Genomic DNA, 18,511 nt, shown 5'->3' with positions numbered 1-18,511 from the left:
CACTTTAGTTGCTTGGATACTCTAGCTATTTCTGTGCCCGTTCTCTTCTGAAAGATCGGTATGCTATAGCATTTGCCAACTCATATATTTTCAAGGGCCATATTCTTTCAGTAAGTTCTTCAGTAAAATTCAGAAGAAGAGCAAACACTCTTTACGTTATTTTATACATTCATTATTGGCTTTATGTATAGCAACACTGAGCAACTGCTATTCTTTAAAGAGAACCTTGATTCCTGTGGCTTTAGTAACATTGTTTAAGACATTCCAGTTCAACTACAGTGAGATTTAAAAATGCACATTTATTTGATTTTATTAAATTTACTATGGTTCCATTAATTTTTAAAAACAAAATGATTTCCAATTAAAAAAATGTACTGTGACCACATAATTTCTTATTTTATACAGTTATACAAATATTCTAAATACGCATTTTCTTATGATGGCAAATAAATTTTAACTGTACAGTACATAATGAAATATTTAAGCATATTTAGAAGCAATAGAAATGTCTATACAAAAGCAAAAAATGGATTTTTTTATTTAAAGTATTGCAACAGTCCCACAGTTTTATAACAAAAATGTCTTTGCACAGTTCCTCACAATGCCCCAATTAATAGCCAAAGCAAGACAGTGATTTTAGAAAATGTTTCAAAAATGCTACACTTACTACTGTTTGCATTTCATCAAAACAACAAATCTACTTGGAATCAAGCAAAATGAAGAAATATCCCAATCAACTTTAAAATTGTATAAAATTCATTGCACATTATTTTAGTCAGTTATTTGAAAAGTAAAAAAGTGTATTTACAAAATATTCTGCAGTCAAAATTTAAAGTTGATGAGATATCAGTAAGTAACACATCCTGATACTGACAGTTCAATAAAACACAATAGCAGTTTCCCAAAGGTTTTCAGTATTACTACAGAAATCCACAGGGAAGTAAATTTTTATTCTGAAATGGGTTTACAAGATGTTAACACAGTTATTTCAACATTTGTATTATAAAACAATGTTAAAAAGGCAAAAGAATGACATAATTAAAATGAGTTATTAACAGATTAACAAATGTATTTTTAATTTACTCAGGACAAACATTCATTATTTTTAGAACAAGTCAACAAGTTATGAAAATCCTGGACAAGATGAAATTGAAGGACCATGCATGACAGTTTTAGAGTGGTAAACACTGAAAACAAAAATAGCACCTGGAATCCTGTGATATAGGCAATCTAAAACTGATCAAGTAGTTGACGAAGATATGGTGCCTTAGATAATTCTCGGCTCACTCTGGAGACTTTGAAAAGCACTGGACAGTTCAATGAAACACATGGTATCTGTCGATCAAAGCAACTTGTACAATTCTTGCATATCTAGAGGAATATATAATCAATTAGTGCAAAATACATTTAACTGGAACAAACACATAATCAGCACAAGACAGTTTATGGCTATTTCTATTCAAAGTAATTACGCACAAAGCTGGATAGAAAAGAATACATTTAAATTTTCTGGGAAAACTAAGATGGCCATTGGCTCAAGAGCATTCCAAATGGTCATAGAGCAGGTCAAATAGTAATGTGATCGTCAAAAATAATTAAGGAAACATGTTAAAAAATGCTGATAATCCACAAAATTGCCCAATCTTTCAAAATTCTAGTTCTTGATTTTGGAAAGAGCTTTTAAAGTTTTGCATGATGGCACGGGGTCAACTACACTGCCTATTACTGCTCTAAGGGTTGACTCGTGGTGTTCTGATTTCATGTGCAAGTGAGAGCACACGATTTCCACCAAATCCTTTACCAACTCATGTCTAGCTTCTGGTCTACCACAAACCCTGGGGATCTGTGGACCTTGAAAATTAGAATGGAATATAATGTTGAAGACTGCAATAGGTGCATAATGGTAAACAGAACATATCGTCCATTGGATGAATGTCAATACTTTGAATTAAGACAAAACTTCCATGGGAATCAACCATTTGTTAAGTCTATATTTTCCAAAATATTTATATAACTTTCTTTACTGACAAATAGTGTATGCCTAAAATGCTAGTCAGTATCCGGAGGACTATGAAGTGATCCATCCTTACTGGATAAATCAAACCGTTTTTCATCTTAAAAGATAAAGTCTTCCCTGAGCTGAGCTTAAATCCTAATGACTACATCAACATATTGTTTTCTTGGCAACAGTCTTCTGGGATTTTTTTTCTATCCAGTCTAACCTTCAGCCTTGGAGCCTCTATAACTACATAGGATGCTGCAATGAGAGAGAGAATTGGGAAAAATAAGCTTTCCTGAATGGAAAAATCTGCCATTGTTTTCCTTTGGAATGACAAGTTGTAATCTACTACTACGGACCTGATTAAGCATAGCCAGGAGCAGTGCACAGACATCCTCTAGGGTCCAGGTCTGTGTGCTCTAATATTCTGTACAGAAAAATATACTTGGGTAAGATAAATGCAAAGCACATGTTTTTGGAAAAACATGATTTTTAAAAAGTATTCACTATGATTGGTAGTTGAGTGTTTGAAATGTGTATTAAAGTAAGACGCACGGAACTATTATGGATTTCCTTTCAGTTTTTTTTAGATCACAGAAAACTAGTTTTATTTCATTTAGAATCCTTCTAAGCTTCCCCCTCTTAGAGCAAAAATAATAAAATCTAACAGAATGGAGTAAGGCAATACATACAACATTGATATAGACCACATTTAGACTGATCAGCATATCCCAGCTTCTGACTGAATGCACAATGCCTCTTGCTTGTTTAAATGCTCTCTGGATAGAAATTAAGAGCAAATAAAGAGAAAAAAAAGCAGCTTCTCTAATAATAAAGTCCATGAAGAGCACAATGATCTCTACATACTTTCTCATAAACCTAAACAATGAGCATCCTCGGGGTAGGGGTGGGGGCTGACATCACTCAAATGCTATGATTTACGTATCCATCAGACATTGGGACACAGTTTCATAATGTCATCACTTGAGTGACATCACCATTTTGCATGTTGTTATTTTGGCATTATCATGGTTTGCTATAGATACCACAGTACAAGCCAGAAATATGTGAAATGTTTAAAAAATTCTTATCCATAAAATTCACTTTGAGTAAAGACACTGAACAAAGCTCTCACACCTTCCACATAAAAATGTACGCAGTTATTCTTTCTTCTTATTCTCTTAGAAAGTATTTAAAATACTTTTTTAAGAGTTCCAGCCTCCCTACTACATGCATTAACTAAAATTGTGTAATAGTTGGAATTAGCATAGAACAGTTTTTCTGAGTGTCTGCTCAATCTTTCAGAACTCCTTTTGTGAAAATTCATAAATTATTTGTTTCAAGTAATGCGTGGTTACTAAAAGCTAAAGACACTATTATTCTCTCTACCAGTTTTATCCCCACCTTGATTATTTGTTCATGTTTACGCTCCAACTCTCTGATTTCCTGATTTAGCATTACAATAACATGTTGTGGTTGGCTCCTACATTTACTGCAGATTCCATGCTGAGTCAATTCATCACATACAGGGCAATGTAGGGTGGTGAAATACTGGGAAATTGTCCCTTTTCGGCATTCTTGCTCAGTGCGAGACATTGTGGACACTTTCTGGATCTATTGCACAACAAAAAAGCAAAATATATTTAGTAGGATACATACGTACAGTAGCTTTCCCTCTGCCAGTATCACTTTATCTTGATTTATACTTTCTCAATTCAATTTGTTATGTCTTGCATTCCATGTTCCTTAAAACATATCAAGAACTGTTAGTAAAGATCAACCAATTTATTCTACCCTTGAAAGCTTGAGCTGGGCAGTTTTGAAGGTATGGTTTGATTTGAGGGAGAGCCAGTGGAATCTCCAAGCTGTCAAATCAAAACGGGTACCTCCAAATTGCTTCAGAGAGATTTAAGTGTGATTTAGAGATCCAGTGGATTTTCTGGCTTTGCAGAGTTTCAAGCATTGTTGTAGCTTCCCCCCCAGTATTATAACAATCTCTCTAATATCAACCTAAGAAGCTGGCCAATCAGTTTTATCACCTCTGCAACTTTGTGTACCAGAGCATTTGGGAGAATGCTGTTCAGTTTGTGGTTTCACTCTTCTGCTAGAATTTGTGCAGGAAGGCTTGTTGGGAAGTGGGGGGACACTAAAGGGTATGCACTTTGTAAGCAGGTCTGGGACAGGACTGTATGTTTGTTCTCATACTTTTGCCTACACTATTTATTTACATGGTAGTATGTTATATACACAGTAGTTGTAACATACACATACCTAACGCTCTTCTACTTCTCGGACTAAAAAAAGAAGTGCACAAGCAGCACATAATATGTCAGTCCCCAAAAAGACTAACTTGCCAATGAGCCATTTCAATAAACTTATCAGCTCTGAAAAATAAATGGTTTGAGAACAATGGATTCTTTAGTAAGATTTACTTTTTAAGCAGTTCTTAAAAGTTGTTATTTTAAAGTTAGCAGTAGGACACTGCATTAGTAGTGTATCTTCACTACAGGCCATTTGTTGGACAATCTGGTACTATGCTTGTATGTTCCTGCTATCTGTGTCTTCAATGAGCCACAGAAAGAGTGTTTCAAAAATTTATTGTGATGGAATCTGAAGCTTTGAGGGCGGTGGTGCTCTCTAAAGGTCCATCATCTCTACCCATCTACCCATTTTTCCAAAAAAAAATGAAGCAGCTGCTGGCAATTTGATGCTTTTTCAATACAGCTAGTGTTGAATAATTTCTAATCAAATTGTGCCACCCTTAAATCTTGAATTCAAACTGAAAATGATTTGTTACATTTTTTAATTTGTATATTTTAAATATTGTACAAAAATACCCTCATTTTTTCACTTCCACTGCTGCAATCATGCATTATATTTACTACTTCATTTACTTACCCTTGGTAACTCATTATACCAACTGAAAACATCTATGCCAATAAGAGATAAGATCCTAGCCAGAGGAGGAAGAATCTGCTTGGTTATGTAGTAGGCAGCATTCAGTCGCAGATTTGGGTCTTGCAGAACCTCAATGGGCCGTCTAACCAACTGTATGAGAGGCAACCCTGGCATGCCATATACAATGACATATGGAACTCTTTCGCCAACTCGTGGTTCAGACCGCCGGTCATAAGCAAGCATCTTTCTGTTGGGAGATATAACGTTAGATCTCAAAATCCATTTCCTGCATGTGAAAGTTACAACAACCCAGAAATTAAAGAGAGGAAATTTTAATACACTCATTTTATCTCCTGACAGTTTATATTTATTTCTTGCAATTCCTTTACATCAATTCTGCCAATTAGTACCACACAAAATATACAAATGAAAGAACTATAAATGGTGTACAGAAAAGTATACCATTATTTTACTCTCTCTCCCCTCTTGGTTTTTGGTCTCTGGAAAATTAATATAAACTCTTTCATTGTATCTTCTTATTGCATGCTTTATCTTCAACTATAAAATGCAAGGCAAGACCTAACATCCAATAAGAACGTAAGAATAGATTTCTTGTTTCAAGAGTTTTCTTAGTCCAGCAATTTGTTTCTCACAGTGGCCAAGCAAGAGGCCACTGGGTTACTTGCAAGCAGGAAATGGATCAATAATACCAATCCCTTATTACTGTTCTCCTGCAATTGGTATTTGGAGGCATATAGCCCAAACTATGGCATTGACTCTTACACTCAGCAGCCATTGATTGCTCTTCCATAACCTTTTAAAAAACTTTATTACTAGCTTAGTAAGAACAAAGTAATAAATTATGATTATTGCCAGTAACATTTCATTTTGATGTATTGTCTCACTTTTGGTTTCTTCTGACTCCCTGCAGTTAATGACAGATTTTAGTTTTCCTTTTTGGCTCCAAGGAAAAGATGTGGAAGAAGGTGATGAATTTAGACCCGGCTGATGGTAAAAATGTCAATCTATAGAAAAGTTCTACTTTTTAATAAAATAGAAGTTATGTATTTTAATAAAATGAAACCTTTCAATGTTCCTGGAAGATATCCTAGTATTTGTTCCTACTCACAATAGAAATGATTTAATATCAAATGAAATATTAACATGCCATTACGTATTGTCACTACCTGGTGATTTCTAGAGCTGGTACACAAGCTCCAGGTCTATATGCAGAACATCCTCGGTACTCCTTTGCAAAGATGAAGTCTTGCATGCTAGCCTTCCCTTCTAATAATTTCATGCATTGATTCTGCACATATTGCTTGATATGACTTATATCACGTGTTTCAAATAGTAGCTTAATGGAACGCTCAAGTATCTGGAAAAGAAAGCATGTTTTCAGTTGTCCCTTCAAAACTTTAAAAGGTACTTGGAAATGATGGTGGCATTTGCAACATTACTGCACTTGTGTATCATCTGATAGTTAAAATGCTCTGGGCAATTCACAAGTAAGTCATCCCTCCTTTTACAATGGTTCTGTAGTCAACTAAAGAATAGACTTTGTAACAAAAAATGCTTGCGTATTGTACCTTGGAAACAGCAGGACAAGAATCTCTTCTAACAGTTTCTATGCCTTTTGCATCGAACACTGGATCTTTCTGATCCAAAGTTTCATACATATAACCAACATATCTCTTTTTGGTTTGCAATATACATGGCAAATAAACCTGTAATAGAGAAATATTAGAAATTGAAAAATTGTAGAAAATCCTCAGAATGTTCCTAAAACTATACACATTTCATAAATAGGCTTAGATGCAATCTTCCAGCAAAACATTTTATTTAGACTCTGAATGATGATGTCCATATGTGACAGACTTAGAATTCTATCTATTTGCAAAATTAGTTGCTGCACTAGCTGGCAGACTGTTTTCAAAACTCACAGGAACTTCAAAAACAACTTCAGATATATGTTGAGGAGCTGCTGGTATGTAAAAGTTGAAAGGAATCCTCAGTTTAAAATAAAATATGTTTAAGTTCACTTACCTTTAGATCACTGAACTCAATAAATAATTTAATTTTTCTTTAGTAGAATAGAATTTGTGATGGTAACATCCCAACCCTTTCTAAATGTCCATCTTTCTTTTACTAGCAGGTTAGGTGCAAACATTTCAGTTATGTTATGGGTTAACCTTAACAAATTATTCTCTTGCATTTGTTACAGCATTAAAGTAAACTCAAAAGCACAATATCTGCATTCAACGTTTATGTGCAGTTTCCCCAGAAAATACAAGATGAACCATGATCACAAAGGAATTCAGCAAAGCATTGGAGAAAGTGCCCCATGACATTTTAGCAGCAAGCTAGTTAAGAACGACCTTCATGGCTTATTTGTCAGTTGGATAAATAGATGGTTTGAAAACTGCATTCAAAGAATGCTCAACAAGTTTTGTCCTCAAACAGGAGCAAGGTATCAAATGAGGTGTCACAGATTTGGCCCTGAGCCCGGATTCTTCAACATTTTAATTAATGACTTAATAGAACAGGTAGAGTGAATACTTATCAAATCTGCAGATGAAATAAAACTGAGTAGGACAGTTAATAGGATCATGCAAAGTTTCAAAAAGGTGCTTTACTTCAATAATTCTTCAAGTAAAACATCTCTTGAACCTGCTGAACAAAGCAACATGGCCCCTTACTTCCAAAATCAAATCAAATACACATATTGCTTTGCTTCAAGGGATAACATATTCAGAGAAGAGGAATAAGAAAAAGGAGAGGGTTTAAAATAATCAAAAGCATGGGTGCAAAGTGGAGATACTACTACTGGATTCATAATCATACTTCTGGAAAAAAAAAAACAAGAACTTGGAACCATAGTAGATCCTAACAGCAAATGAGTCAGCAGTGTGACGCAGCTGCTGAAAAGGAAAATGCCATTTCAGGCATCAACAGACGTAGAGTTTGCAAGTCGTGGGAAGTCACCGTTCTGGTATATTCTGAATTGATCAGATCCTACCTTGAGTTCAGGGCACCACATTTTAAGAAAGATTTGGAGAAATTAGATTAGGTGCAGAGAAGGGGAATAAGGATATTCAGCAGGTTGGAAATGAAATCTTGTAAGAGGAGATTAAGGGAATTGGTAATGGTTAGTTTTGAGAAATGATCATTTGTTTTCTGTCAGGCATGTCTCAATATGGATTCCTGCACTGATAGCTAGGGATTGATTATGATATGATAGCCTAAAGGGCTCCTTCTAATGATTCCATGAGCTTTATGTACAGGGATTTTGGGAAGCTTTCTTCAGAAGATTTTTTTCTAAAAATTATGTATGGCAAAAATATATAAAAATAACTACTTGTTGAAAGACCTCTTCTGCTCTCTATGGAGTATTTAATTTAGAAATCTTCAGCTAGTGAATTGCCACCTAACCTGCAGCTTATCAGGAAACTGTTAATACTAGAAGTTTGTTTTGTGCAAACTGCTCTATCTTTTGTGAAGCTGGAAACTGCCAACCACACGTTTTATTTATGCTTGTAGTCCATTTTCCAAAGACATATGGTCTCTCAAACTGGATTGTATCTATAGGTAGTCCTCATAACTGCAGTTACAATGGTGATGAAAAAGTAACTTTATGACCAATCCTCGCATTTACAACCTTTGCAGGTGTGTAAAGTGACGGAAAGCTGAAGAAAGACCATAAGCACAGTCAGTTTCACTTAGCAACTGCTTTGCTTAACAACTGAGTTGCCACTCCCCATTGTGGTCACTAAATGAGGACTACCTGTATTGCACCTTAGAGCAAGTAGAATGGATCTTTTGTAGGGTAGCTGCTGCAGCTCACAGAATTCTGCAAGGTCCTGAGATTAGCTGCCATGATCATGAACAGCACAGAAAGCCTCAGCTGAAGCTGCTTTCCTATCTCTATCTGAAACCACATGTACTGTGAGAAAGGGTGCGTGTAGCTGTGCTACTGTCTCTTTGTCTCTTTCTTGTATTTTCTCATTCTGTGACTCTTGTGTATCTTCTACTTCCATGTGGGTGTTTACATGATACAGAGGCGAGAGAGAAATACGACGCACTAGAGCATAAACTGTATTAATGGAGTAAGCACTGTGCTCTGAGAAGACGGGGCCAGAATTGCATCTAAGTGAAGAGAAATGAACTAGCTGCTGTATTTCAGCTGCAGATGTTTACATTAAGTAGAAATGATAATACTGACTGCCTTGCACAATTGTTCTATATCATGAGGGGAAGAGAAACTATCAAGTATGCTTATCTTTTTCTCTTCTGAAGTGCTGGGTGGAATCCATGGTATAGTGATACGATATATACTGCATTGCTGATCTGCATGTATGCATGTGTGGGTGACCATGTATCCTAAATATGTAATAAAGTCTACAACATAATCTTTGGATTATTAGATACTGGGGCAGCAACATGTTTTCCATGTTCATGTGACTACTTGGTATCCCCAACTTTCTCTCCATTCCTGCCCATGCACAGCCACTTTCTTCACTGGAGGTTTCAACAGAAGTGTTGTCTGTGAAGACAACCAGGGAAAGCTTTCAAAGCAGCTGTACAAGCCCCACAAAAGATTGCTATCACAGTTAGATAGAGGTCAATTTGGGCTAATGCATGTGATAAAACACCTCTTTCACATGTTTGCACAGCTCTTTTAGGCTCCTAATTTAGTCTAATACTTGTTACTTGCATTAAAAGATGAAATTGGAAACTTGATGCTATGTTGCAGATTGGGGTACAGAAAAGGAATTTCAGGTTGAAATACAACTGAAAGTCTATCGATATAGCACATTATAGGTAGCAACAAGACTGTGGAGGAGTGACAAACTACAGTTTACTTTGCTATCTCATTTATATGTATTAATTCATTACAAATTAATTTTTACAGAAATTATACATTTTGTCAGCCTCTTGAAAGCATATTACTAAATCACACAAGAACAATAAAAATTGTTAGAAAATTAGAGTGCCTTGAAATATTATTTGACAAACTGAATTGTAAAACTATTCTGAGTGCAAAATTATTTTTTTTCTCTTACCTTTTCAAACTTCAATTTTACTGGTTTGGGATTGGTAGCTGTTACTGCTTCAGCAATTTCTTGTCCAATTTTAAATGACTGTTCCTTTGTAGCTCCTTTCAGTAGTACAAACATGCTGAAATAAGAGAATTAAAACCAGGAATTGGCTATTTAATTTTCTCTTGGAATTGTTTAAGCAGCACAGTAACAGCTTTAATTTCTTGGAACTGAATACAGAACATATATAGGTAAATAATAAGATAATAAAAAGATACAGCTTTTACCTGTCTGACATTAGTACAGTGATGAACTAGATATGGTCTAGCAAACTGAAACTTATTCTAGATAAAACGTAAGTGCTTTTAACTTGGCAAAAGGAATACAGGCAGTTTTGAACAAATTGCAGTCCTGGATATTCAGAATGCTTCCACTTACTTTAGTCCTTTATTTCTAATTTTGCCCATTTCTGTAGAAGAAATTTCACCAACTTTCTTTTGTATTCTTTGAACTAAATTCTTATACAGATCCAAAAGTTCTTATATGTACTTGTATGATTTGTGGTTAAAAGAAGGGAAAACAGCTGATCACATTACTGGCTGGCAAGCCTCTTCACCAAAAACCAGTCTTAATTACCTGTCTGTGTCCCCATATACAACCCGTGCTCCCCATTTCTTTGTATCATTCACTAATTTTATTGCTCGTTCCAAGGTCTCTCTGGCTTTGTGAACAATGCTATCAGCAATCTGGAGATTAAAAAAATAGACACATTACCAAAATCTTAGAATATTTTCTCTCATCTAATCATGCATTTTTCATTCCTTTTACAATACTGTCACTACTGTTTATAAAGTTGTGATTTGTTCTACATACCCTGTAAAATCCTAATTTTTCAAAAAATAGCAGAATATCAGTAATGTAAAAATAAAGATGGATGATTGAAACAAATCTGTTAGATATATCCAAAGCAGCTTTCTGCACTGTTGCATTCAACAAACATAGGCAAAATATATGTTCTTATTCCTTGGAGCCAGAAATTACATAGACAAAAGGCCCCCTTCCCTTATTTCCATCAATCAGCACTCCCTGAACCCAAGTCTCAAACAGTACTGCCCAAGCAGTTTTAATTGCTCTTTTGACAACAAAGTGAAAAATCGTCTCCTGTGTGCCAAATAAAGAAAAAGTTACATCTTCATAACACCTCTGCTGCAGATCTGAATGGCTGGAAAGGTTTGTAACAGGAGATTAGATGCTTCTTACACAATCTTTAACTCTTTAGAATTCTCTGAACTAAATCAGTATTCCTGTACTACAGTTAGTAAACTAAGTCTTTTTCCTTGTACTGTGTTCTGTTACTGTTTTTGTGTGTGTGTGTTCCTTTGAGTCAGTTTTTGACTCCTGGTGACTGCCTGGACAAGTCCCTGCAGTTTTCTTGGCAGAGTTTTTCAGAAGTGGCTTGCCACTGCCTCCTTCCTAGGGCTGAGAGAGAGTGACTGGCCCAAGGTCACCCAGCTGGCTTCGTGCAGAAGTACAGCTGATGGGTTTCCACTGTCGTAACTACTACAGCAAACTGGCTCTCCGTTATTGTAAATATGCTAATATTTGTTTTCAATTACTTACTTCAATACATGGCATCCTTCCAGAAAAATTAGCAGCAGTATAACCAAAAGTGACATTTGCTATAAGTTTAAGGCCAAGCTGACGTGCCTCAAGCATTCGAGTGATAGTTTTGTCAAGCCTGTAAGCTTTCATTGACTGCTTCACCATTATTCTAGTCTTCAAAATTTCTTCCAGCATTCTTGGCAGTACACCCTTTCTTACAGAAGGCTGTCACAAAACACAAGCATTAATAATTGAAAGCTTGATAGTAATAGCACTGTTATTCCTCATGTGAACACTGTCTTTTTCTTAGTGAGATGTTGGGGCAAACTGAGGTAAACCCTGACTAATATCAGTAAGAGTGTGGCCATGTTACCCATTAATCATTGAGTGACCCCTTCACATGGAGCAACATGGAGTTACTGGCTGAAGGGTAAGTAAACTGGTGTAGAATTGTTAGTCAGATGAATGAGAGTCTTTTTACTCACTTCAGCTATATAAATCTAGGATAAACTTTTGAAAGAAGCATGAATGATTAGATTGTGTAGTGACACGAAGGGGAAAAGGTGATCCAGAGCATGCCCAGGGGTGCATATAGCACCAGTCAACACCTCCTTAAATCAAATTTCTTGGAAGTTTTTTTTAAGAAGTTGCTAGTAAGTGTTCAAAAAGTGCCTCCATGCGCTCTGAATCACAATTTTAACATTCTCCTTATTTGCATTTAAGAAGTTTTTTATATCCAAGATAGGACATTTCATCCTATTACATAGACAGTATTACCAATCTGATAATGTTTAAAAACACACTGGATCACCAACATAGAGTCCTCTAATGTCTCTAATACTTCAACTTGACACCCTTCATGATTTCTACCCAGGTTTTCTGACATTTACACATACACTGGGAACACAGCTTCTCCACCCTCTTTCTTTAGGATAGCTTAGGACCCCATGTGAGTAGAACAGCAGTGGAAATGATATGTTATTTCCATTTTTTTCCTTGGGATAGGGATATGCTACTTGCAATTCAATATGGGTGAATGAGCTAATATCTAAATATTAATTTTTTCCTGTTTGTGAAATGAGTACTTTATTGTGCCTTTTGGACTGAATTTTGCGGTTGGTATTTGGGGGTTCAAATGCAACATCTGCTTTCTACTCAATTTCTTATCAGGTTAACTCGCTCTTTGAGAACAAGATAGCCTCACATGGCAGCCATTTTTAATCTAGCCAGACCTTAAGCAGTCCTTTCATTTCACTAAAGCTCTTCTCTACCTGTTACTTCTCTACTTTTCTTACGGGAGGTAGTAGGTTTACTTGTGGCTAACAACAGGATAAGGATCCAACAAAGTCGAAACTGGAGAATTTTGCCTTACTCCTTTTTCAATTCTCTGTTCAATTTCTGGTTAAAAACTCAAGTTCTTACTTTAAATTTTAAAAAAATTCTTCATGAATCAGGTGAGAATCAGAATCAGAATTAGAGAGAATCCTCTCCCTGGTCTTCCTTTCTAAGGCCTGACCAGGGATGAACCTCTTCTTTGGGTGTCACATCATTCTGAAGCAAGGCAAACCTGGATGCCCCCATAGACAGGGCTGTTCGCTACACTTTTGAACCACTGGCTGCTGAAAGATGGACTAATTTTTAAAGTTAATGTCAATACTGTTTATTAATACTTACTATTTTCTCTAAAATTCTATATTTTATTTCCCATAACTATTAAGAGTATACAACTGAATTTATTTACGACTGAAGATAGAATATAAGCAAAACAGTCGCTTCTATAAAGACAACATTATTGTTCTAAGTAAAATCAACTACCTTAACAAAAGCTATTCCACTGGGTGAGATTGTGACATCATGTCGAAGCTGATACAGGAGATCAGGAGATACTCGCAGAGATGTGCATCCAAATTTAAATTCATCATATCTAAGAGATAAAGAAAAATGAATGGCCCTGAATGGCCCATCGTTCTCAGTCTCTCTCATGATCCAGCTTTTCCTGCTTGCAACCTCTACACTTACTCACTCACTTCTTTGCCTATCATCTTTTCCTTCTCTACCTTACAATCTTTTTTGTCAACTTTCAATTAATTATGAATAAGTTTTTGCCCCCCTTTTCCATTGAGCAAAAATACAGAACTTCTTACAACAGACTAAAAGAACAACCAGCACCACAAAAATAGCACTACAAAATAAAGCCAACTGATCATAAAAGCTATGCTGTTAGTTAAAAGTTTGGGAAAATAGGACAGTGACAGAATATAGTGTTGTCCTAATAAATTTCTCTAGGGAATTAATACCAGTTTCTATTCTGTTGCTGAAAACTCCCCACTGGCCTAACTTATTTCTCTCAATAAATTTAGATTACTAATTACTTTTTAGATCAAAAGAAAAAGTACTTTGTAATTCTCATTATTTTATGTCAAGCATGAACCATAATTCATTGTTAGGAGCTATTTATATAAATGATGTCATAAATTAATACAATTAACAAAATATGATAGATCTGATTCTGCAGTCATCAGGGATTTTTCTTTCTTTTTGTGTAAGCAAATACTCTCTCCAGATTGCCAATTATATTAATTAATTCTGTTGCATTTTAAAGCTTGAGTATATACTGTCTCTTTGCAGGCAAGACAGTTTTTTAAGAGAGGAAATCTAAGTACCCTAGAATTCTATAGACACTTATATAATCTGAGAAAGAGTGCTATAAATTTATTATATTAGTAGTTCAAACATGCAAAGAGATTTATATGGTTAATACTTACTTCCCCAAGTTTTCAACATGTCCTAAGCATGTGGAAAAGCAGTAATTGTATGCTATCACTATGGACGGGTATAAAGACTGAAAATCTAGCACAAGGACAGCATTACTGTAGAAACGGGATTCTGGCTCCATTATTAAAGGAATGCACTGAGGAGCCCTCATGTGAGCTCGCTGCTGGACGCTGGGTGTCACAGCAATGTAATTCATTGGCTTGGCAATACGTAACATCATAGATTCCACACGATACTAAATAAAACAAAAACAGTAATTCGCAATTCAACCTAGAAATTTCATGTATATTTTTTCAACATTATGCTGAAGTGAGTATCTATTTGATATCTTAATATGCAGTAGTGCTAATGAAAAAAATTCCAACAACTCCAGAGCAATTCATTCATGAATAGTAGTAATTAAAGCTGTAACGTGGAGATCCCAGTATTGCTGGTTGGTATAAGGGATTAATCAGGAAGCAAAAGCCATATCCCATAATATTTACTTTTCAAAAGGCAAAAAAAAAAAAAAAATAGAGAATTTTGTTTGGAATGCCCTATCTACTAAAGAACAGCAATTCTGAGAGCAGCAGCAACTGCCAGAGATAAGGCATTGCTGATGAAACACAACTAATTCAGGAACTGAAAGTATTTCTGGCTAGATCTACCAAAGAAAATACTAACTCTCTTCTCACAGAGGCAGGACAGACCTGGAACCAATATAAACGATTGACTGAAGCAATCTATATCTTGTCTGTAACAAAGTAACTGTTTCCTTAATTTTCTATAATGCTCCCCAAATTAAAAAGGGTAAGTTCATTTTTCTAAAAGATTAAAGGTTACCTGTGATCCTCTTGTCAAGACATGCAAGAACTGAATTCCAAACAGCCTTGCCATTTCACTTGTTCTGCCAATCAAGTCCACTTGTTCTAATAGCTGTATATTCCCACGAACACGACTAGTGTAATAATCAACTATTTTCCACCTTTAAAATAAAAGCATTAATAGGTAAAACCTTCAAAACTTAATTGCAAAAGAATATTTTGAAAAAATGTCCTAGAATTTGCTAAGAATTCTAAGAACTGTAAGCAATACAATACTACTCATTGAAACAAAAATGAACAAAACTCCTATATGATGAATATGAAGATATACGTATTTCAGATCTATTCATACTATATGGTTTTGATCGTACTCACTGGAAATTAGATCACACAAAGGTTTAAACCTTATACATTTATTCAGGTATGTCAGTCCTAAACCAGGCAACTATATCCTTCTCAAGGGCTAATACGAATACGGAAATTTAACTTCTCGTCTCTCCCATCTACGATATGGTATACCGCTCTTTGATGTGGGGGCCTTATACGTCATAGCCTTTTTTGCTTGTCCTCTACCTGGTATACTATCAACCTATGCTGAACCTTGAGATGAAGGGGGAAAAGTAAGCCTTATTTGATGATTAGTGTTGCAGGGAAGATTGTAGCTATGATTTCCTTTGTGTCCCTTGATTCTGGTATACTGATATTAATGTGGTAGAAAGTTTGTTGGTTGGAAATTTGATTTGTGCTTTCAGTTATTTATGGAAATAAAACTATGTAACATTTTCTTTATGAGGTACTGCTAGACTTCACAAAGGAGGTAGTTTATTGGGATCAGCTGGTGATACCTAAGTGTCCCAACGTAGGTCTCTGTGGAAGAGTAAAAAACAAGGGTTGTGAGGAACATGGGGGCTGCCACCTTTTTCTGTGGCAAACTAGCAGAAAGCTGCAGAAGGTACACTGTGATCCTTGAGACAGTTAATAAAATGTCTTTGTTACTGATTACCTCCTATTGCCTCAGAATACATATTGTCTTGTGAAGCTGCACTGAGACAATCTGAAAAACGTATTAAATAATTCTATTTGCTTACAATAGCATTGCCCTGTTAATTCATATGGATATAGGTTTTACATGCATTTGAGCTAACTCCATAGGAATTGCATTTTAAATGTAAAAGTAGAGTGGTTTACTAAGCTTATTCCTAATTCATTGTGTTATAGCTATAAAAACAATTTGTTTAGCCAATTTACTTCTAGATAGCATGACACCTTTCTATTCAGTGAAGAGACTTGTAATATGATGCTAAAACACTGAGAACAAGCAGCAGCAAACCTCATACTTGCAACAAGCTGAAAAGGCCCACTTCTTTATATTTTTAAAAACTGTGGCTTGTTATGTCAATTGAATCTGACAAATTTAAGGGAGTCATTTGTTAATATGAGGCAGTTTGACTCCACCAATCATGAAGTATCTTTCCTACACAAACCACAGTTAAGTATAGTTTAGGGTCCAGAGTGACATTCTAAGCAGCAGTTAATCTAGAATGCAAGTGTAACCTTCTGTTCTCCTCTTCACAACTCCAACAGAGGAGAAAAAGATCAGTGGAAGGCAGCAAGCATTTTGATCAATCATAAAATGTGCCTGATGAGATAAGGAAGCTGAATATGGAGGCTGATCTGTAATGTTGACCCAAGTTGACTTTCAATTTCAGATTGGTACTACAATTATAATTTCCTTTCAAACATGTATAATAGATTACTTTTTGTACCAGGCAACTTATTTTAAAATGCTCATTACAATTACCGATAGATGTCTGCCTTGTTGTCAAACCAATCAGACAGAACACGAGAAGTAAAGAGTGGGAAACGCTGATGAAGTATATGAAAGCTCACATTTTCAAATGTATAGTTGGTCAAAGCCACCTAAAAAATAGAAAATTTGGATGATTATATTTTTCTATAATTTATATCCAGGGCATGGGAGAGAATTCAGTAGAACAATTACACAGAGAATAGGTTGAAAATTGCTACAACTTTTAATGGTTTCAGCTTACAAGGTACTTGGTACAGCACAGGGCAAGGATTCAGATTTCAAACAACCCAAATACTGACCAAAATCTCAGCCTATGCTGGGAAAATGTTAAGGGAAGACAAGATCAAGCCTTTTATGGTACAGAGACACACCTTGCACTCTCACAGTGACCTTGAATTTTGACAGGCTTTGCACCACTAAACTAATAGGAATGCAGGTAAAAATTCTTTCCCAGCCCTATCAACCAATAGCTATTATAGCATTCTAATGAGCATTGAAGACAAGCCAGATGGGATAAAAATCAGCAATGAATGTGCTTCAGGGCAAACTGGTTCTGTATTTATATCTGTCTCTGGTTACTTCTATTTTGGTTTGCATAGAGGCCTTGTCCTCCTAAGAAGCCAACCAGTGCAGCCACCTGCCTCCACCATGGTCAGGTATTAAGGCCACATTACAACAGTTAGCAGAGTGAGTAACACTTACTACCTAATCATTACAAAATTCTAAATAACACACTAAAACAGGAAAAACAATTAGCCTGTAAAACTAATTATAGCATGATTACAGAAACACAGTTGATTCTAAAAGACAAAATATTTAGAAATACTTTTATTGCTAGTTTTCTATAGGCCACCAATAGGGTATTCTGGGAGTTTATATTCAATGGAAGAGAATATCTAGTTCAGGATTGAACTGATGGAGTTCTTGGTGCTCTCTGAGCTTGATGGTTTGCTTGCAGACATTTCATTACCCAACTAGGTAACACCATCAGTGCGAGCGAGTGTGGGGTTTGCTCCCTGTTCATATGAAGTAGCTTGCTCTGCCTGTTTTGGTGGGGGTGTGGTTTCATCATTGGTGGCTCCTTGATTAGAATACTGTTTTCTGCATGACTGTCAGGTGCTGATCCCTGCTTATTTGCATGTGGGCTGCTGGAGGGGATGTGTTGTAATCTTTTTCCTTCATAGGTCTTTTATTATCTCTTTTGAATGCCATGTAAATGTGGTTTATCTCTATGCGTCTATTTATGGCTGATTCATCCTTCAACATCTTTGAAGGAATAAAGTATTATACTCAACACATCAGAGACACACAAGGTTGGAGAAGAGTGACTTACAATATAAGAGAATGACTTAGGTTGGCACTAACACACAGAAAGGTTTAATTAATATATTTCGAGTGAAATAACTCTAGGTTAGTAGGCAGCTGGTCTTTAAACAGAGTACTGCAAAAAGATTAAACAAAGTATGCTACTGAATTATCCAGTAGTAGCTATCTAGTACCACTTCTTCTCCCTAACCTTTATTATTTCCTCCCTTCCTCCACAATGCAACAATTGACCCCATGTAATCTGATTCTCTGTGGCATT

At 35.7% G+C, this 18,511-nt stretch overlaps 1 protein-coding gene across 2 annotated transcripts in view; it reads right to left on the bottom strand.

Annotated features, from left to right (window-relative positions):
* Nucleotides 1-279: 279 nt before the first annotated feature.
* Nucleotides 280-18,511, bottom strand: part of REV3L (REV3 like, DNA directed polymerase zeta catalytic subunit) — an 87,346-nt gene continuing 69,114 nt past the window's right edge. For both annotated transcript variants that reach the window (XM_063311097.1, XM_063311088.1), the window contains 12 exons: nt 16,918-17,036; nt 15,136-15,277; nt 14,304-14,548; nt 13,354-13,462; nt 11,557-11,763; nt 10,573-10,682; nt 9,961-10,075; nt 6,487-6,624; nt 6,085-6,275; nt 4,898-5,144; nt 3,404-3,613; nt 280-1,371 (listed from right to left, as the gene is read on the bottom strand). In XM_063311097.1, the coding sequence (XP_063167167.1) occupies nt 1,231-1,371; nt 3,404-3,613; nt 4,898-5,144; nt 6,085-6,275; nt 6,487-6,624; nt 9,961-10,075; nt 10,573-10,682; nt 11,557-11,763; nt 13,354-13,462; nt 14,304-14,548; nt 15,136-15,277; nt 16,918-17,036 (1,974 nt within the window). In that variant the 3' untranslated portion in view covers nt 280-1,230. The remainder of the gene's footprint in view (nt 1,372-3,403; nt 3,614-4,897; nt 5,145-6,084; nt 6,276-6,486; nt 6,625-9,960; nt 10,076-10,572; nt 10,683-11,556; nt 11,764-13,353; nt 13,463-14,303; nt 14,549-15,135; nt 15,278-16,917; nt 17,037-18,511) is intronic.

The sequence above is a fragment of the Candoia aspera genome, chromosome 1 (assembly GCF_035149785.1).
Source record: "Candoia aspera isolate rCanAsp1 chromosome 1, rCanAsp1.hap2, whole genome shotgun sequence".
Lineage (NCBI taxonomy): Eukaryota > Metazoa > Chordata > Lepidosauria > Squamata > Boidae > Candoia > Candoia aspera.
This window is presented reverse-complemented; position numbering and strand designations above follow the sequence as displayed.